Source organism: Dicentrarchus labrax, unplaced genomic scaffold (genome assembly GCF_905237075.1).
Source record: "Dicentrarchus labrax unplaced genomic scaffold, dlabrax2021, whole genome shotgun sequence".
NCBI classification, from domain to species: domain Eukaryota; kingdom Metazoa; phylum Chordata; class Actinopteri; family Moronidae; genus Dicentrarchus; species Dicentrarchus labrax.
The window spans coordinates 29696295-29717881 of NW_026136721.1; the positions used below are offsets into that span (position 1 = coordinate 29696295).

General features: G+C 41.7%; 1 protein-coding gene across 2 annotated transcripts; it reads right to left on the reverse strand.

The window, feature by feature from the left end:
* Positions 1-2866: 2866 nt before the first annotated feature.
* On the reverse strand, positions 2867-21503 carry fam193a (family with sequence similarity 193 member A). 2 transcript variants are annotated; one of them, XM_051383808.1, is made up of 23 exons: positions 21099-21503; positions 19645-19719; positions 17581-17823; positions 15170-15345; positions 14893-15060; positions 14243-14489; positions 13988-14112; positions 13651-13798; positions 13469-13543; positions 13277-13351; positions 13073-13185; positions 11447-11689; positions 11164-11320; positions 10828-10971; positions 9690-9968; positions 9139-9361; positions 8722-9036; positions 7178-7460; positions 6868-7054; positions 6363-6602; positions 5292-6195; positions 4203-4284; positions 2867-3891 (listed from the first exon to the last, which is right to left on the reverse strand). In XM_051383808.1, the coding sequence occupies exons 1-23, from the start codon at positions 21318-21320 to the stop codon at positions 3798-3800; spliced, it is 4818 nt and encodes a 1605-aa protein (XP_051239768.1). In that variant the 5' UTR covers positions 21321-21503; the 3' UTR covers positions 2867-3797. The 2 variants fall into 2 exon arrangements, with proteins under 2 accessions (XP_051239768.1, XP_051239767.1); XM_051383807.1 differs by having other exon boundaries at positions 8674-9036.
* Between the last annotated feature and the right edge of the window lie 84 nt (positions 21504-21587).

A 21587-nucleotide genomic window follows, 5' to 3' on the forward strand; every position in this document is an offset into this window, starting at 1 on the left:
GTGGCTGAATTAGTTTCTAACACATTTATTTCATTTACATAACACAAGCAGCCTGGCTCCAATTCATTTACGCACAGAATGATTGTTTCCAAATTTGGCTTTAAAGGGCAACTTCAATATCGCGTCTATAAGCCAACCACATGCAGACTGGTAGAAATACTCACAGGCTTTGAAAAGGCCACGAGCTGTCAAACTGGGGATTCTCCCCCACGCGGTTACTTAAAACAGGGTCTATAAGTGACTGAACTTCCACACACACAAACGCTCTACCCACCGATCTGAGAGTGGAAAAAAATAGGTCACAAATCCCCACCTGAGTGTCTGGGAACTTTTCTAAGAAACAGAATTAATGAGAAAAGTCAGGTGACAGTGGTAGACTAGTTCCTCTTAAACACAGGTTTCAAAGCATCAGGATGTACCGATGTAGCTGTCATATACTTTAACAAAGAGGGAGAACTTCAGCCTGACACTTATCCAGACAAATACAGCATGGATAGATGCGGCCTTTAATCTTGTGTGTATCCTAAAAGAATGGGAATTTCCCGCCATCACAAGGGAATTCCCAAAAAAACAGCAGGCAAGTTTATTTGAAAATGGAGCGTTGTCGACTTGAGCAGATCATTTTAATTCAACGTACATGTTGGCTGAAGTATTTGGCATCAATCCCGACTGTGTTTTTAAGGCTTTCTTGGTAAGGAAGTCCAGGGTTTTTCGGCCATCAAAAGCAGCATTGTGGCAGATTGTAGCCAGGAAACAAGGGGAGGAGGGGGGATTCCCTTCTTTAGAAGTGTATGTGATCCTGCAACGCTCCAGGCAGTTGACAATAAAAAGATCAGCATTCTTATTACAAGCTACAAGGCAGCTGTGATCCCTTTTTAATAATCCTATTGGCGCTCGCCCCTGTCATTGTCAGACTGCTCAGAGTGCACCATTGTGTTTTCCTTCACCCCACCGAGACCATTTTTACAGCAAAGGTCAAATCAAGGAAATATTTTGAAAAGGACACGTGATGGAAATTTGTTTAAAATGACTTTTATATATCTATTATTAACTTAGGGAAGAGGTTGACTAAAGTGGCTCTTATCTCTGCCTGTATCAGAAAACACAAATCTGTGTCATTCTATTTAGATCATGTCCCACGCCCGTCTGTCTGTCTGTATGTATGTCTGTCAGTCTGTCTGACATTTTGCTGCAGTGTTTTCGACCTGTCTACGTTAGCATAGTTTTGTGGGGCATTTGCTCAAATGCGGTAGATCCCATCTTACATCACTGGTGAGCCCGCTCTTCAAACAGCCAGGCAGTCATTCATACCTGAAATAAATTATGAGTCACAACCGGCTCTCGCAAACCAAAACCTTTGGTACTCCTCTTGTATGAAGTACATTTCACCACAACTCATTCATCAAATTTGTAAGAGTGGTAATTTTTCACAGTGAAATCCCGCAGTTTTAAGAAATAGTCACTCTTGGAAAAGTTAAGAGGAAGTAGTCACTGTGTAACTGTCACTTCCTCTTCACATTACCTATGAACTTGATCTTTAATGGACTTTTCACAGCATTTAAGGCACAAGGAGCTGCTTAAAACTCCATTCTAGTTTTATGTTTAAATAAGAATGGAAAAAAATGTAAATAGTCAGCATCCTGAAATGTTGGACGTCTCTACCCTTTGTGCAAACAGATGTGCAATTAGGCTTTTGCAAGTACAATTAAATCCAAATTCGAAACTCAAGATCAGGTCCTAGTTTTCTCAAACCTTACCCACTAGAGTTACACATCGACTATTTTAGCACTATATGACAGAAAGAGAAGCTCAGCAGCATTGATTGCTTACAAAGATGTCACAAAGTTGGTGGAAAAACACCAAGCAAAAGCTTTGACTGCTGCCGATGTGCATGTTGTCCTGTCAGTACTGTTCACTCAGAGGTATGTATTAAGTCATCTATCTAGATAAGACAACGCATGACCTCATTTCACACTCACTTTACCCTGAGGGAATGTACTTGATTTCATAACTGCCTGAAATCAATTTTCCCTAGAGCTTCATGTGCATATGTGAAACGGGGCTACATGTAAATACCTAACGCAGCCCAATGGCAGCTACCTTTTTTATATTTAACATAATTCACAATTGAAACCAAGCCGAAGATTTACATGACTCATTTACCTGTGGCCTCCTAGACTGATTATGACTATCCATTAGTGGATTTCCCAAAAGGAACACGTATTTGAGGGTGTGACTCATCCTGCAACCTCGTGTAGCCGCAGACATGCAGAACAACAATGGGTAAAATTCCTGCTTTGGCTACGCTATTCATCAGTCCCATATGGGCGGATGAAGGGAACTGAACTCAAAGGGGGGTGATTGTGGTGAAGGATGCTGATTCGCTCACTTTTGCTTCAAATTTCAATTTAAATTCAGTCAAAGTTTGACTTTTTGTGAGATGAGCTTTTTTTTTTTTTACTTTCTTTCAGTGTTACAGGAGAACTTCAATACCATGCTCATGTTTCTTTGTTAAATATGAAGTTGTAACCAGCAGCCGGTTAGCTTAGCATAGTTCCCAAGACTGGGAACAGGAATAAACTGCTAGCCTACCTTGGTCCAACGATAACAAAAACTGCCTACCAGCACTTCTAAAGCTCACCCATCAAGACTGTATCTAATTTGTTTAATCTGATTATGAATGTGTGCAAATTAGTCATTGTGCTGAACTAACTGGCTGCTAAATTTAGGCTTATATCTGAAGGACAGATCCACTAGAAGGCAAATGAGCTTATTTCCCAAATGTACATGTATGTGTGTAGTTTTAAGTGTCCATGTCCTTTTATTGGCAGCATGTAGGAAATAAGATTTGACACAAGACACATAATCCTGCCATACTACTGTATTCCATCTTTCAAAAAAGAAAGACAAGATTTAATATTACTTAACAATATGTTAAAAGTAGCCAGTTTGGCTTCAGTGTTAATACAATATACACTCTATAACAGATTGATAGTGTGAGTATTGTTCTTTTTCAATTTCATTCTGAAAGTATTCTGATACAAGCTGGCTACAGGTCAAAAAGAAAGAAAACAAAAACTGTAACTGGTACACTTTTACTCAACAGTTTGTTAAACAGTACTTAAAAACCAAAAAAGAACATTGTCAAGTATTACGCTTTCCTCCTTTCTGTGAAATAGGGTGGAGGAGGAGGAGGAGGAGGAGGAGGTGGTGGGGAAAGGGAGTGGAGACCAGCTGACCAAGCCCATTCCCTTGTCAATCATGTGGATGAGATGCCGTGCTAGGAACGGGAAACGATGGGATAGTAAGCCACAATATCTCAAATACAGCTTTTAATTCATTACATTTCTCATTTTTTTATAGTTTCCTTTGTCTCTTTTTTTTGGAAGGAAACCATCCAGACATAGTAAGCATCTTCTGACTACAGGTAAGCCAAAATAAGAAAATAATTTCAGACCATGGCTTTTTCAGTCAAGAGAAATGCCCAACTCAGACTAAAAGCACACAAGCACGCAAGGAAAATTAATCAGATGTAAAGTAGCATTTTGTGATTCTTTTTGTGTCATTTCATTTTTGTTTTTAGTTCTGCAGGTGGATCAGTCCAGATGGGTCTGTGTTGGAACCACACAGTGACAAGAACAAAGCAAGGCAGCGTGGGTGTGATTTGGGCACAGCGGGAGAGAAGTTCTGGGAGGACAACAGCTGGGTGGAGGTAAAGGGATGGGTCTGGGGAGCTGTGTGGGTTGGTATAGCTGTTAAGGTACTGATTGTGTCCTGACAGTCACTCACTAACACCCTCAATGTGCAGCAAACGTTGCTTTCTTCAAACTAAAGTTTGACCAGTTGATGGAAAGCCGTTGGCGGGTCTGCCGGGCAGAATCCAAGCAAAACCTGCAGGAAAAAACAAAAACATTAACTTTCTGGAGAGCCAGTTTAAAATGTTAAAGATACACTGCGGAGCTTTCATGTACAGATTCATGCCCTTGCTTTACTGAAAGGAATGAATGGTTATAACCCGCTGGGGGTGGCATAACAAACATTTTATATATCCTTGAGACCTAACAATGCATCTCATTTCCTATAAATGTTTTCTTTCTTTAATGGAGAAGAGCACAGTTATGATGATTACAAAAGCTACATTGTTTACATCCACATTTACTTACAAAACTTACAAACGAGTTATTTTAAGGTTGACACCTTACCTTTTGAAATATTCCACCTCCCTCTCCGTTTCATCCATTTCAGTGCTATCCAGGTCGATGTCTTTGGGCAAGAATACGTCATCTAAAAAAATAAAAAACAATACTTAATATGGACATCCCCATTTCATTACTAGGGTTCAAACTACAAAGCGGTAGAACCCAACTGTTATTGTGCCTGGCTGGAATGAGTTAGAAACACTATACTCGGCCCATAACTGGAAATGATGTGCATTAGCTTTTTAAGAAACATGATCCTAATCGGCCACATGGTAGTCCTGTAATCAAGGCCCAAAAAGGCAACTTTGGAAAGGCCATGGCCCTCACACCGTAAACCTGATTGACCTGAAATGTGACAAACAAGTCAAGTTCAATGTGCTCTGCAAAAAAGCCTCGTAGACCATAAACGCCCACTGACATTATATATAATGGACAGCTTTCGAGTCTGAAGTGAAGCCAAAGCAGAAATGTCTTTAACCTGCATTGTATGTAGTGACCAGTTTGTGGTCTCGGTTGCTAGTTTCAGTGTAAAATAGACAATAAAGCAGGTCGTGTCTACCTTATGATTGACAAGTAATTCTTAGTGAATCCGTCCAGTGCACTGCGCAAAACCAGTACACTATTATATAATCATAACATAACCAAACTCTGAAGTGTCGTATTGATAGTTGAAATGGTCTATCACATATTTTCTCATAACTCAAGATTGAAGTGCAACACCAATATTTATGACAAAGTTAAGCAACAATAAGCAGCTCCCTATATTACCAGCTCATGGCAGTGAGACATAAATACCAGCAGCCATATGCACAGTGCACACATTCACTAACCACACTGTGGTTATACCGCAGAATACCCAAGAGACGAGTGAGGAAATAGATCAGGCTGTCCCTGGTCAGAGGGTTCTGTGTGGGACACAGTTCATATTTCCCCTCACCTAGCATTATGTCTGTGGGCGCAGACCAATTATTTCAGCAGTAAAGCTGGTCAGTAGTGAGATTAAGACAAAACTACTGGACACGTACTGATAAAACAAACACACACACACACATCTGAGTCTTTAAAATATTACTAGTGAATCATAATACTAACCTATTGAGCTGTTCATCTTGTCCCCCTTCTTTTTCTTGTTCTTCTTGGTCTTGCCTTTGGGCTGCGGGGACTCTGCACTGGGAGGTTTGCCATTCTGCTGGGTCTGCTCTGACTGGGAGGCTGGAGGGGGAGACGGGGAAGGGTTTGACACAGGTGGACTTCTCCTGTCTTCCTTTATTTGGGTGAGCGGTTGTTGCTGCTGCTGTTGCCTTTTTCCACTGGCGCTCCTGATATTACTCCTGTCCTCTCTCCTTGGTTCAGTGGTTTGGAGAGGAGCCAGGGCCTCAGCAGGCCTGATCCGGGTTGCTTTGGTGTCTGTTGTAGTGGTGGGAGTGGTGCCATTAGCTAGCTTTACTGTCACATCTGAGCTCTTGGGTAACTCTGGGGCTTTCTTTACAGCAGCCTCACAAGTGGCCACTTTAGCAGACTGCTTGGCCTTAACTTTACTGTTGACCTCTAGTTGAGATGTAGAAGTGCCGTTGTGGAGGGTGGCTGGACAGTTGGGGATGTTGGTCTCAGTAGAAAACCCCTTGTCACTCGTGTGTTTGGGGCTGTGCAGTGTATTGGGCCGGGGTACGGGTTCGAATCTGGGTTCTTTCTGGTCAGGGAGGCGGATGAGGGTTTGAAGCAGCTGTGACTTTCCATTCTGTAGGTTATCTAAGACGTTCTGAGCTGTCTGTTTAAGGGGCTGTGGGTTGTTTTGAGGGGGAGCAGTGTTTTCCTTCGCTTTCTCTTTCTTTTTCTTCTTGGCAGCACGATGTTGCTGCAGCTCCTGCAGCCGGAGCAGTTCCTTTTGAAGCGCTGCCTCTTCCTCTTCCTGCCGTTGTCGCCGTTGCTGCTCTTCCAACACCTGTTGCTCCTCCCTTTCACGGGCCTCTGCCTCTAGACGGGCCTTCTCCTCCATCTGAAGCACACAAAGACATACACTTTCAGCATCATGACAACTTTCAATCCTAGTTGTTGACAAAAAACACCCAAGTACTAGTAGAGTTATTGTATTTCTTTGTGTTTTAGACTGGATGGATATACACTGAAGGTTAGTGTGACAATTTCAAAAGGGGAGACAGTTACCTTCTTCTGTTTGTGCCTGGCCCGTTTTGCTGCCTTAGAACTGGAGGCAGGTTTACTGTCAGCACTGTTGATGAACTGCAACAGGTCCTCCACCCGCCTGTGGTCCTCCACTCCTCCATCTCGTTCTATTATGGGTTGGTGCTCCTCACGTTTAGGCTGCTCCTCCTTACGCTTTGTCAGACGCAAACGCAGCTTCTCCCGCATCTCTGCATAGTTTCGACTGGTAGGAGCAGCTGGGGGCTGGGAACAAAACAGAGAAGGATGCAATCAATAAGGATACTATGAATTTATTCTTACATTAAGCTAATGAACTATTCAAATAATTCACTAGACTGTAAATGGCATATTTCAGTTTTTGTTTTGGTGTACATTATGTAAATGAATATTCAAAATTAATTTATTACACAAATATCTATTTTAATCTAATTTTAACCTAAAATAAAATTCAATAGCCTCTGCCACAAAACATGCAAATTCCACAGAGTAATGAATGTGTGTCTCTTACCCCGCCATGCCCAAAGAACTCGCAGTAGCAGCAGTCACAGTACTTTCCTTCCTTCTGGTTGGTGGAAGTGGAGGTCGAGGAGCTGTGCTCAGAGCAGCTGTCCTCGTCCTGACTCTCCTCTCCATCGTACGGCTGGTGCTCGTACGCCCCATTTCCCTCACAGCGATGGCCTTCACAGTCAGGATCACTGAAAAAGAATGATACTTTCACTTATTCTTTCATCACAGACAAACAAAATCACCTCTTTATACCATCACTCATCGACGGGTGTCCATCTTTATGAGCCTGTAGGAAGTGGTAGTGGTCTCACCTGCAGACACTAGGTGGGGCGCTGATTGGACCATCTGCTGAGGAGGCTGGAGGCTCAGCAGGCGGGAGACACAAACCCTGGTGTGCCTCCATGAAGTCTGGGGCTGGAGCGGCCATCTTTGGAAAGGGCTGGGATCCCATTGTGGGAAGGTGTGTGGTGGGTGCTGGGGGCAGGGTGGGGCCCGAGAGTGGAGGGAGGGAGGTCAATCCTGTAGGGCCGTTTCTAGGGGTGGCTGGAGCGGGTTGCCTATGGTCCTCTTTACCTAGATTGTGAAATACATCGTCTAGAGGAGACAAAGATACACTGGATGAGAACATTGTTTAGTTATTCTGTGTCCCAATCCCAAATCCAACTCTTTAAAAGCATGCAGTTATTCACAGAGCTTTCAAACAATCAACCAAGTTACCACAAAATGTCCCAAAAAAATCAACAAGCACTCGTAATTTTAAGCAAATCTTTTACTTAAAACTAAAATGTATGTTGGTTTGTTCTTGTGTACTTAAAATTGGTAAATTCCCAAAAAAGAAATTTAAGTTTTATTTATTTTTCTGCAGCGATAGCTCCCCCTAGCTTCTACTGCCATACTAATTTAAGCAAGTTTAAAGATGTAAATGTGGCAGACATTTTAAATCTCTAACATGTGTTATATTTATTTATATTTATGTTCAAACTATCAAGTCCTCTTTTGAAAAATGGAAAATTATGTTGCAGTGTATAATTATAGTTTATATTTCCTCACACAAATAGGGAAGAGAAAATAAATTTCAGTTCTACTTTGAAGCAGGACTATGACGGATTACACCTAGTTTCATGATGTCAGTCTGTATTTTGATTGGTGTGAATTGTGTTTTATTTGTATTATTGTTATTTAGTTCATCGTTCAATGTCTCCATTTATTTTAGAATTAATTTAATTGTGTTACAGCAATAATAAGTTATCATTTGTTTTTACCAAATAGTTTTGATTATGTTTTCCCCTTACAGTTTCATAAGATACAATGAAGATCTGCAACCACTACAGTGAATGCTAATATTAAATCCTGCGTTCAAACCTACATGCAGTAACAACAATTTCCCTATTAATGCAGCAGCTCACCTATACATGAAAATCATTTTACAAAGCCACATAAGCATGCAATAACTACCTTAATACAAACACACTTATACTGAAAATGACATCATGCATCCCTCCCACATCCTATCCATTCTTGGATTGAAAGGTGCATGTAGTTAACACTATACTACAATCACAGTGAAATGTAATTATTATTTTGCTAAAGTAATGCAATTAATGAATAACAAGCGTTATCATGTCCTCCGAGAGAGAGTGAGAATCGTACAACTCACTTGGAACTTTAAAAAGCAAAACATTTTCATTGTTTAACAATGGGTGTCACACCCCTGTAATAGCTAGGTTTCTAAGTGGCTCATAATTTAATTATAAAAAAGCCCTATCATCAGTACAAACCTAATCACTGCTCCTACCTCCTATATTACCTAAAGAGTTGGGTCTTTTAGATGCTAGATGGATGGGTGGGTTATTACTTGACTGGACAGTGGTGGCAGTACAGGACACAGAGGACGTGGAGGCAGAGGTGGCCATCACCACTCGGTTGGTCTCCATGAAGGCATCCTGGAAATTGTAGAGACACTTCTTCTTGGCGCCACTCTTCTTCTGCTCTTTGGCTTCTGAAGAGGAGCATGACGACGACGACGACGATGATGACGATGATGACAATGACGAGGAGGTGGAGGAGGAAGCGGGTACAGGGGTGGGCAGCGAGGAGTGTTCCCCTTGGGGGCCGATAGATGATGTTGGAGGGAGAGGGACGTCAGCGAGGGGAGGTCCAAGCATGTCACCTGTGGAAAAATAATGTGAGACATGATTTGAACCTTTTTTCTTTGACTTTCTGAGATTTCTTTTCATTGATGGTCATTTCTGTTGTGCCCCGAGTGGCTCACCTGGCAGGGACTCAGGCAACAGCACAGACGGATTCCAGCTCTTCATCACAGCGGCGTCCCACAGGTTCTCAAATTTGAGCGAGAGGCACTGCAGTGAGCTGTTCCAGTCACCTGCTCCACCTGCACCGCCAAAGCAGTTCTGGTAAACGTGCTCCGGTAACGATGGGCTGAAGGCCGGCTGCTTTGCTGCCGAGTGATTTGATGTAGGATTTGGGGGCAGAGGCTTAAGGAAAAAAAGAAAAGTTAAATTAAAAAGCAAATCATGTCATTAGTTTGTGATTTAAGCCAGCATAAAAAGCAGTGCTTTAACTCTTAGATTGGGTTCAGTGTGACCCCTTGTGGTTGACAGTTAAAATTACAGTGAAACTAAGTGAAACTAGAAAGCAACTAAGCTCAGTATTGTTCCTGGAACCTTTAAAAAATCCCCAGTGATAAGGAAATGAATAAATTTTCCCTTAAAGAGACTCATAGCAATAATTTTACACACTGTAAAAAAGAAGAGGAAAATAATTCACGTCTTATGGCTATATGGGCTCAAGAATTATCCTCACCTTGTTGTGTGTGAGAGGAGGACTGGGAGGGTAGAGTGTAGGGTGAAGTAGGGGCCGGGAGAAGTTGTGTAGGGGCAGGTGGCCGTGGATGTGGGGGTAGAGGTGGAGGGCAGGGTGGGCAGGGGGAGTCTTGCTGTCTGTGAAGAACTGGTGTCCAACAGAGGGAGGAGGTGCACCGTGGAGCCGACTAGGGGGCAAGCATGTGGCGGGGCCCAGGGTGGAGGAGCTGGGGTCTTGGTTGCACACATGGCACTCGCAGGCATGCTGGACCTGTTCTACCTGAGAGTGGTAACACAAATTCAAAACAGGTTGTCTGCTGTTATTCTGGGGCGTGTGTTCTTCTACCCTGCCCTTAAATGTAATTAAAAAAGTAACAGTTCTGATAATCAATTAATCACTTCTGTCATTTTCTCAAGCAAAAATGCCAAACATTTTCTGGTTCCAGCTTCTCCAATCTGAGCATTTTCAGCTTTTTACTGTTTTATGAAATTGTAAACTGAACATTTTCAGGGTTTCAGCAAAATAAAAAGACAATTCAACTTCACCTTGCAATCACATTTTGTTTCACTATTTTCTAACAATTAATGACGGAAGAATCAATAATGAACAGCATTAGTTGCAGCTCTGGGTAAAAGGTACCGTTGGAATTTTTTCAAACATAACACCAATATGGTAAGTTTAGTTTCAGTACAAGTACCAAAATTACTTTTTGATAACATCTTACTGATCGATATAGACATGTTTTTCTACCAACCCATTCTTCCATTTAACAGAAGAAGCCAAACTTCTCAAATGTTAAACTGTCTATACGTAAGCAACACCAGAAGTTTTTCTGAATTAAAAAACAGTGTGAACTTCGTAAAAGAACAAGTAGAGTATTATTCAGACCAAGCGTTATATGCTAGCTTCTCTATTCGATTTGGTACTGCAGGCACATCTTGGTCTGTACTTAAGTTTTGAGGTTGCAAAACAGCTGCTTCTTTCGAAATGACCCCTTAACCAAAATGTCTCCACTGCTATGAAAAAGAATCATGTTTTTAGGAATTACAGGAACATACTTAAAAGTAATTAACTGTGGTTCATTCACAACATTTTCAAGCACTTATGACAAAGAAAGCGTATTGTAGTGTTTTAACACCTGTTGGTGGTTGTAAGAAGGTGGAGGACTGTTGGTCTTTCCTGAGGAAATCTCCTCCTGCCCTCTGGACTCCCCTCCAACCTCACCATCAGCTTCCTCCTCGTCACCCTCTGATGAGCTGCTGCTGCTGGTAATGTGAGGAGACTGAAACAGAAATGTGTTGAGCAAAGAAGACTCGGTTAGGAAATAGATGAGGAACAGTATACAATAAATTTCCCGAACAACGAGCAACCTACTCATAATGAACATCAGATTCATCATCCAGAAACTCGGCAGGGAAATTCACAACTAGTCTTGGGCATTTTTTAAAGTTACATATCACAGTACAGTACTCACCCCTGCCTTTAGTGCCACGTTTTCACCTTCCCCATTGATGTCGTTATGGAGGCCATTCACAGCAGCGGTCACAACACTGTTATCCTCATAACCACTCATAGGGTAGATGTCCCCAAACTTACTGGACAACGGAGGCACTTCGTCATCATCGCTAATACTAAAACAAGACAGAAATGAGTAGCCGCGTTAAAGGGAAGTGAAAGAGAGGGAAATTATTGTAATTATGATCTCACTGATATATACACAATACCAAACTGTGCCTAAAAGGGACTGGCTGGCTTACAAAGTGTTGGTATCCCCTTCAGGGAGCATGAGCCTTGGATGCTGTTGAATGGTAATGGGAGAACTGGAGTTGGAGCCAGATGCTGAACTGCCAGAGGAGAGACTGGGAGGGTGCACCTCTGCCAGGTAGTCGCGGGGAGGTTCCCCTTGCAGGGGCAGCTTGATGTGGAGGTCCTCAGCAATGGGAGAGTCCATGATGCCACACGTCAGGATGTGGGAGAGACTACAGTCATCACATGTGCACCTGTAGGTAGGGGTGGACGATACGGACAAAATTCATAAGCAATAATTATCAATATTCATATGTTATGAAGTATTTAGAATTACCTGGTAAAAGTGAAAAGTTAAACTAATGTTCATCCCCTGGAGTCAAATTATTTGTGTGTGTTTTGTTCAACAAAATCTTGTACATATTCTCATGTATTTACTTTACTGTATTTAGCCTGGCATTGCCACACAAATTTACAAATGCCAATTAGTATGGAACCTCTCAGTTCATTTTAGTTTCACGGGCGCAGACCAAATTTCCTTCAGACGCAATAGGTTAGACCAACAACCAAGTAGAGGAACAAAACGTAGCCCTGAGCGACACATGCAAGGTTAGGCGATGCTTAGCTCGTATTCAAGCAGGAAAAATGGTGGCCTGCTCACACACTTAACTAAATTACAGCAGGGCTGTTAACTAAAATGTGCTTCTGAAAACATCTGAGGCAAGAAAAAGGCAATTCAGTAACATAATCTTCATACTATTTTTCCAGCACTGCCTAGTTTGACAGCTGGTACACAGTTTGATCTGAGTTTCGTGAGCCTGTGTGTGTTGCCCTGGACAGGCCTGCAGACTGGATGCAACTGGACAGACCTACAATCAATCAGAGCAGTGAAACACATGACGCGACTTTCCAAATTGGTGACTCTCCTTTGTCAATCATTGTATAAAACCTGCCCCATATTAAATAAACAGTGCTGATTGGCCCAACCAGATGCTGGACTGGCAGAGTTCTGTTTGCATGGACAGGTGGCCAGACGCATCTGCCAGAGCAAATTAAACATCATGAACTCAGCAGATTTGTCTGGTTCCCAGGCTAATGTGTTTTAGAATACAATGAAATTCTTGCGCTCTGGCTCACTCTGTCTTCAACCCAAGGATATACGCTACAGACCTAAACGCACTTTGTACACAATGCGTTCTTTATATACAGATAGTGAAAACCATGATATCTTATAAGGAGATTTTTGTCATAATACAATTATATGGGGAGAAAATAGTATTGCCAAATGGGACGGGGAGTTAAAGTTGAGCCCACAGTGGCCTTACCTTTGGATAATTATTTTAATTAAGTATTACAAATGCATCCATACACATAGAACATAAAAAAATTCAAAACTTCAGCTCATTGATTAGGTGAGATGGGGGCATAATATTTAGGGAGGGATCAATTCCCTGACAACCCAAAGTTGGGGAATTAAATCTTTCATATATTGGGAAACATTTGACATGAGAAGATCATAACAAACCTGATAGATTCGGTGAGTAAAGGCAGATTCAAGTAAGTTTAAATTTACTACACTGAAGGTGACATGATCCCGGGCCAGAAAATTACATAGCAGTTAAATCCTGGAAACTCACCTTCTTCGATAATTGCAGTTTGGACAGTCTGGAATACTCAGACGAGATGAGAGCATTCTCATCGTGTCTGTGAAGTTGTTATCTCCGGTGGGGGACTTCTTGCTGTTGGGTAACTATAGAGAAAACAAAATTAAAAAAACTACTTTGAAGCACAGAAATAGACACTTTCATCTGCCATGATGGCTCCATATTCTAGTTGTGTACCTGTTCTTCTATAAATCTTCTCTGCTTAAAGAACTCCCAGTCCTCCTTCAGCATTCGCTGCTTAGTCTTCAAAGTCTACAAATGGCAGATAATTAAAAGAACATGAACTTCAATAAATGGAAAAAAAAAAACTTTGAAAATAAGATTTTAAAAAAGTTGACTGTGTTCGGGTTTAATTTTCAAGTCTCTTACGTTTTTGCTTATCAAGGACTTGTGTGGCTCTGTTCTTTGGTTGGTGAGACTTTGACCCTCCACCTTAAAAAGCAGCTGCAAAAGAGTCACCACACAGCTTTAATTACTGCGTACTTATCAAATGTGGCCTTTCAATAAAAGTACTTAATTTCCTGTATCAAATAAGTCTTAGATGTATATACCTGTTCATCTACATAGTCATCAATCCTCTTCTCACACTCCTGCCATTCAGCCGCCACCGAAGCCATCTCCTGCTGCAGCTGCTGGTAGCTTTCTAACAAGGTCCTGTACATATCTTCATTGTATGAATCATGGGAGGCTGTGCCATGTCTACATATGGATGCAGAATATGACACAGATGTTATTAAAGACACTTGTAAATGGTTTAGGAAAGAGATTTGTGGAATTTGTGTTCAATATGGTCAACAGTTCAGTAGAAAATAATGTAGCAGATTAAGTGATAATGATGGAGAAGTAACTCATCATATGTATCTTTAAATTTGTAAAACTATATCTTACTTCAGCTGTGCAACAAGTGCAGGTAAACTGCTGTGCAAGATCGGTTCAGAGAACACCAGATTCTCGAAAAGGTGCTTGTTGTGCAGCTCCCACGTCACCTGGAATTTCTGGAGGTGCTCATTCTCCTGAGAAAACAACACGTTGTTAATTGAAGCAAATGGAGTAAAATGGGCTATGATTTGCCTTTCATGCCACCTGCAGGACAGCTAACACAGTATCTCTCTGTGGCTCTGGCTACACAAAAGGTACACTGACCAGGGTGAGCAGGAAGCTGCTGATGGTGCGTGCAGCTTGACAGAGGGCGCTGTATTCATCTAGCAGCAGGGAAATGAACTGGTAGGCCTGAGGGGGACCCTGTGCTGCAGCCACGGTCCCCACTGGTCCTGTAGTCTTGGGACCTGTAGATAGGTGCTTCAGTAGCCGCACCTTCATTTCCAAGACATATTCACGAGCCTGCTGCTCCAACCGCTGATACAGCTGGTAGGGGTCCTTCTCACAGAGTCTACAGGAGGAAAACAAAGATTCATTTTAAAATGTGAAATTGAGACTGGACATGTGGGGGCGTAAATAAAAACTCCAACTAAAATGAACCAGTTTTTGTTTCTTTAAACTCCCCTTGCTCTGCTGTTTAAAATGTTCCGTCAGTGAGTCAGAGAACAGCCCGAGAACCTGTTTCAGCAGGAAATACATCATATCAAGGAAATAAAGATGTCACTTTAGGGGGCTTTTGACCTGACCAATTACAGTAGAGAAGGCAGTAGTTTCAGCTTGTTGACATCATTGCTTTCAAAGGCTCTTAGGTTTTTTTTTTTAAAACCTACATCCGCAGAGGCTTTTGCAGTTCAATAGAGACCCCTAGTGGACAATCATCCTAAAAAGAGAGAAAAAGGACAAAGTAGTTATACCTATCGACCAGCTCCTTCATGCCCTCCTTGTCTCTCTCCAGGGGCTGGTCATGGTCATCTGCTAGTGGTGTTCCCGTCTGACGGTAGATGCAGCGCACCAGGTAACGAACCTCCGACCAGTGGTTCTGCAGCTGCTGTGACTCCCTCTCTGACTCAGCAGAAATCTCCCTGTTATTCAGGACGCAAATTCATGAAGATCACATCATCTTCGAAACACAACATTTAAATTGACAAATTGAAATTAAATTTCCGTTAGTAGTGATTACTCTGAACTGACCGTCTCTCATTGCAGGCTTCACAGCTACACACTGTATCAGTAGGCATTGGTGCGGTGAGGTCTGGGGCAGGGAGCATGGGTAGTGTAGGCACAGCAGTGGTCAGTCTGTCCCCTGTGGCTGCCTCCTGGCCCAGGTTTCCGTTACCCACAGGCATGTGCAAAAGGAAGTCTTGGCTCTGAGAGAAATATGAAAAACAGCAGAATACACAGCAACTTTATACTTTCCTCAAGATGCAGCTGAGCAAAGTTTAAAAGAAACTTATCAATTACTGTGTCACAAACATTGATGTTGATGTTTATCATGTCTTAATGTCTAAAGTTCAAAACATACTGCAATGGTACATCATATGACTAGCACTCTTTGGGCATACCAACAGGAATGCACATTAAGCATTAAATGAAGCATACACAATACGTATGTATTTTAGGTTATTTTAACTGATTCCTCGGCTGAAGGGCTCGCCAAGAAAGATATTTCTTTATAATGCCAGAACTGGGGATTTCATCAACAATAACTTTCTCTTGTTCACTGTGGCAGCTAGAAGGCTAGGAGAGAAGACGTGCAATGAGTCACAGAAGTCCAGGTATAGTTGCTCGGATCAGCCAATGCAAGGAGCACATCGTGCACCCGTTTAAGAACCCGTTATACAGACAAGATGCCAACTATGTATCCATACAACAGGAATGGCATGGGATAAGTGTTTTCTTACTTGCTGGTTTCTGATCTAACCATTGCCAAGCGATTGGAGCTATAATTAAGCGTTAAATTGTCTGTTCATGCAAACTTTCTGCAGCCGCTTCACAGTAAAAGCTTTCCAGTGGTTTGGCTTTGTTTACTACAGGGCCATGATATTCTGAGTCAGCACAGTACCCCACACATGCTGTGAGGATGCCATGGAACAATACAGTTATGAGGAAACCAAACCCAAGTCAAACAGTCAAGGCCAAGGCACCCACACCCACAACTGAGGAAACCTGAACCCCCCTGACATACCCAACAAGCCTTAATCAAATAGCATACCTGATCAATAGCATATGAATCAGCTTGACAATGTTACAGTTACAAATACCTGAGCTGCAGGAAGTTCTGATTTTACACTACTTTGACTAGTATATAGTATATAGCAGGATGTATGTGAACTAATGCATAAACAATTGTATTCCTTGCAGAATCATGGGGTCAGTAAGACTCTGAGCCCATGTGTCCCATGTGGACCAGCAGAAATTATGTGCTACGCGTTAATTTTCTATTTTAATGTCCTATCCAATGATTGAGTAATGGTTTTGAAATCTCCCATAATTCAGAGACATGTTACCCATGAGCAAACAGTGAAATGAGCTAGAATTTACCTGTGTGTTAAAACGATAATTGTAGTTACCAGAGATGACTGCACATTATTTCTGACCAGAGTTTACTTGAGGCTCAGATCACACACCCAAAATGTAGCTACAGCACAGCACAGTAAATGCCAGTGGGAATGTGGAAACAGTAATGATAATCAGCTTTAGACGCTGTTTTAAAATGAGTGATGGCATATGAAACTATTGCTTGCAGTCTATAGCGCAAATACATTTCTTTCCTGTTCACTATACCTTACTCTTAATTATACCAGACATCAAAACCAACAGTTAACTATAAAAGAAAATAAAGCTGAGCTCCCTCCCTTTTAAGTTCAGTGTGGTAAAGAGTTGCTAACGGCCTTATTAATTACAACCAATAATCGCACCCTTATAAACACAACCCAGAGGAAGAAAAGTGACTTTGTATTCCAGTGAAAAAAATGCTGTGTTGAATCACAAGACTTTTCCACTTTTAAGTTGGTGCTCTCCTTACAAAGACACAAGCTCAGCACATAGCCAGCCGTCCAACATAAAGAAGCTCTTTATATGAAGAGGCATTAGTCTTAGATATCATGGCATTTCACAACACAGCATAGGCCTGAGAGTATATTTACAGTCAGGCTCCGATGTGTAAAGGAAATCCAACATCTATATAGACTTCTGCCCTGAAGTGAATATTTCATCCACTGCATCATCCTTGGTTTTAAGAACTCGACAGAATTTGCACATTTTTGACCTAGATGCTATTTTCTAGCTTTAGTTCAAAGTGAACCCAAGTCAAAATATTAAATGATAGTATGTCCTTTGCAACTTTTTCTCTTTTTACAGCAACAGCTGTTGCTTCTGGTTTCTCCATCTGTTCTAGCTTTTCTGGCATACTTGAACACAAGAGCTACACCATCCACAGAAAGACTGACCACAGCTGTGTGAGTTAAACTGCAGATATGTGGCATTGGTGCTATGCAATCCTGCAATCCTACAAAGAACTGGAGGACTTACAGTCTATTTACTACAGCCACAAACATTTGTCTATCAGACTTCTTCAAATTCTTTATACCCAGGTGACTTACCCCCAACGACTGCTCCAGAGCAGTGTGTCGGTCCTCCTTCTCCACCGTGCGCCTGCAGTCAGAGCACACCCACAAAGGCAGCTGGAGGGCACTGGGTGTTTTGTTGGGCTGTGACGTACCGTTATGGCCCGTGATCCCTGCCTCTGAAGGCACGGCACCATCTTTACGCTCACACCGGCATAAGAGGCAGCGATCACCGGCTGTGTAGGGAGCCCGCTGGTTCAGGCCGAACGTAAATGGGGTCTGTGTTGAGTATTTTAATGGGAGGAAGTAAAGAGAGAAAAATATACCTTAAGGTATGCAACCACTTCAGCATTTGCATTAGTTTACTGTAATTACCATATAACAGGCTATTTTAAAAGAAAGCAAATGGTCCATAAAGAAAAACAATGTTTGTTTCTCTAATTTCAGGAAGTGTGATAAACATAAAACTATGTCAAGTGATATGGACGGTAAAATTTGGTTTCACTCGAGTTGATTCATTTTTGAGGAACAGTATATACTGTAGTAGTACTGTATATTTACAGTATATCTGCTATACATTAAGCCAGGCCACACTCTATTCTGTTGTAACCCACTGCACTCTGGGTACACCAGTTGCCTAAACCACTCCACTGGACTCCTTTAAAACACTGGAACCTTGTCTTGATGCACAGCCTTGTCAGTGAGTGAACCACAGAGTGGCACTGACACATAACTAGCAGTTTCAATTCATGAAATCCACAGTGTGGCTTTGGGGATTTTAAAAAGATAGATGCAATACATGCAATGGTTGCTTTGCATCTATTTCAGCAACATCTTATAGGTGTACCAGTATCTTGCTGGAGACTGAATCTGTACTCTGGGTTACTCAACTTCACTCACTCATCCAGCAGTTGTGTTTCCTGACTACACTAAAAAGCACAGCAGTAAACCAAATACACCCCCCCCAATTGTTTGCCTGTATATTTGAATGAGGTCATACAAAATGTAACAACTGTGACAATAGTTCATGGTTTGATTCAATACGACTGTTGTCACAACAAATTTGTTGTTGTTGTTGTATTACAACAAATAATATATTTAAAGACTTTGTAGTCAAACAATGGAGTTTTGCCTGACCCATTTCGAGTAATTTCTTGTCAGCGTAACACAAGCAGCGTTTATAAGATAACAAAAACAACCAGGTGTGGTGACAAAAACATAAGGTTCCCAAGTCGAGAGCCTCATGACATATTTTTTTGGCATGGGGTGGATTATTTAATTTACCGTGTGAGCTGAATAAAATAACTTGCTCAATACACACAAAAAGCACTGTTACAGCTCTATTGATTACTTACTATTGACACATGTAAACAACAAATTCAAACATGTTCAGTAATGCACATGTTAATACTTTCTGTCAATCAGTCTGATTTCATTTGGAAAGAACATTTTGGCTTTTTGACAAGATCTACAGATATTTTACCAGGATACAAACTCAGTTCCTGACTGTGCTATAATCCAAATGAGCTTTATTTGAATGTGTGCCTTCCTGCATACATTTAAATAAAACTCATTTAGATATAATGTCATCTTTTTTTTTTTGTTATGACTCTGATTGACTGTGATATCCAGTTTAGCTGTGTTATCTATGTCTGTACATCAGCGTAATAGGACAACATAAAGTTTGGTTTGGGGCAAATTTCCCCTTAAGAAAATGTTTTGATGATAGCCACTTAAAATATAGTTATATCAAGACAGTGAGCTGCATTTCAGTTAGCACTATAATACTGCTGCGAAAAAAAAATGCCACCAAGACTGAAAGGGCGGGCAACCACAACACCCCAATCATGTTCCAGATGTGTAGTTTGAGTACAGATGTTGGAGCATGATGTCCTGTGTGTGGAGCATGTCCAAAGCATCAGAAAAGGCAATAAAATAAAGACCAAATTAAGTCATGTTGTAGTGTGCTACCTCTTTTTGTGATGCCTAAAGTCCTGCGATCAAAGTGTAAACTATGCTTGGCAAATGGGACATGGCTTTGAAAGAAAAACCATACGCTCACTTTAGATGAACTTCGGAAAACACTTGATATAAATTTACCTGAAGGACTCCGGAGAAGTCAGCGTTCACTGGTCCTTCCGTAAACTGTGGTGTAACACTGTTGTTCACTTTGACCTGATGGATACAAACAATTCAGTGTTTACAAAGAAGTGAATTACTGGATTAATTACAGTTAGTAATACTTATATTACGAGTGAATTGCTTGCGGTCAAGCTTGATCATTTTGTTAAGAATATGTGGCTGATGACTTGGTGAATAGGTGAATCATAAGATCAAATTTCCAATCCTTACATGGTGAAGTAGGGGTCTGAATTTTCAAGCTATGTGTGTGTGGTGCACCTTCAATTGTTAGGCAATGCTGCCAGGCCTGTCCAGGCTAGGCAGGTAGACTGATGTATAAACAAAATGTGTCATGACTCGTGTTTGGACATTTAAGAGTCAGTTCACCCAAATTACAGCGAAACATCTCTGGGTCTAATGGAGTCCCAACATCCAAGTAAAGGAGTTGTACATTTATTAGGAGGCAGGCTGTTTATGCATGTATCATAAACCTAGACACATTTGCAGAGTTAAAGACTTTGATTACATTCATAGCTCCAATGATACATTAAATATACAGAGAAAAACAGAAGGCACATTTCACTGCCATGCAGAAGGATGCATCTTTAAGCTACATTTGTGATTTTTGTGCCCCAAATAGCTTCCAACTAACTTTTGAATCAACATCTGTGAGTTGAACTATTAAACACAAGATAGTTACAAATAAATCTTATGTTGTCAGTGTAAGTTATGGGTTTATTGCAAACTCGACGTGTATAACCAAGTTACCTGGGATAGCTGAACTTAGTTAGATGGTTTTAGCTCATCTTCTGACAAATACAGCCAAGTTAAAGTAAGAAAAATCTTAATAAGCAAGAAAAGTGGAAGGTCAGCTTGTAAAAACACATAAAGGCCCGACGGGGCTTAAGTTGTTAGTACTCCTCACTGTTAGCATTAGCTAGCTGGATTGTTTATCTGTGTAATAGCAGCATATGGCCAACTGTGTTGAACCTTACTGTATTCCCGATTAATCTCAGTTTGGACAATATAGTCTCCACCTAACTTGGACTGCATTAGCTCAAAATAATGCTTCGCGGTGTCTAAGTTGTTGTCAATTCAGCTACGATCTCTTAACTTGAGCTAACGATGGTAGTACTCACAGCGTTTTGTCCAGGACACAAGTAGCCTAATGTTTACGGCACTTTGACACAACATAACAAGGCCACTGTAGCTATATAGGACTTTCTAGCTGGCACTGCGTCCCTCAAAAGCACAACAACCAGCATTAGCACTAATTAACCCAGTTAATTTCTAGCTACGTTGCATAGGTTAGTGAGCTAGCCGCCTTCCTCGCATCAGTGTCGGGCCCAAATCAGATTTGTGTCGTTGATAACGCCGCTAGCTGGTCGACCCGTTTTTGACATCCACCAGTTCACGTTGTGTGACACTCTTACCTCTCCGTTAATGCCCGCGATGGACCCTATATTCCCGTTGCCCGTGCTGCCAGGTGTTAAAAAGCTGACGACAGAGGCAGGTGTTGCTGTACCCGCACAGCCTAGGGCCGAGGCAACCCCGGCCTTGCCACCGCTGGTATTGCAGACAGCACTGCAGCTACTGCCACCGCCCCGCTTGTTCTTCCTGCGCTTAGCCCCTCGTTTAGCATCGGTTGGACTCATTTTTTTCCACAAAAGAAGCGAGACAACTTGCCGTCCAGACTTGGCAGGGTCTCAAGTGGAATGCCAGGCGCAATCACTTGGGTATAAATCCGGGATAGCGATTAAGAGACTCCCAAAACGACAGACACTCAGTTCCATCAAAGTGCAAGCCGACTTCATAGATTCCAATATGGCCTCTAGCAGGACTGCCTCAGCCAGGCTTCAGCTTGCGTTACAACGCAACTGTGCGTCGCCCATCCCGGGGGCTTCTGGGAAATGGAGTTTGTT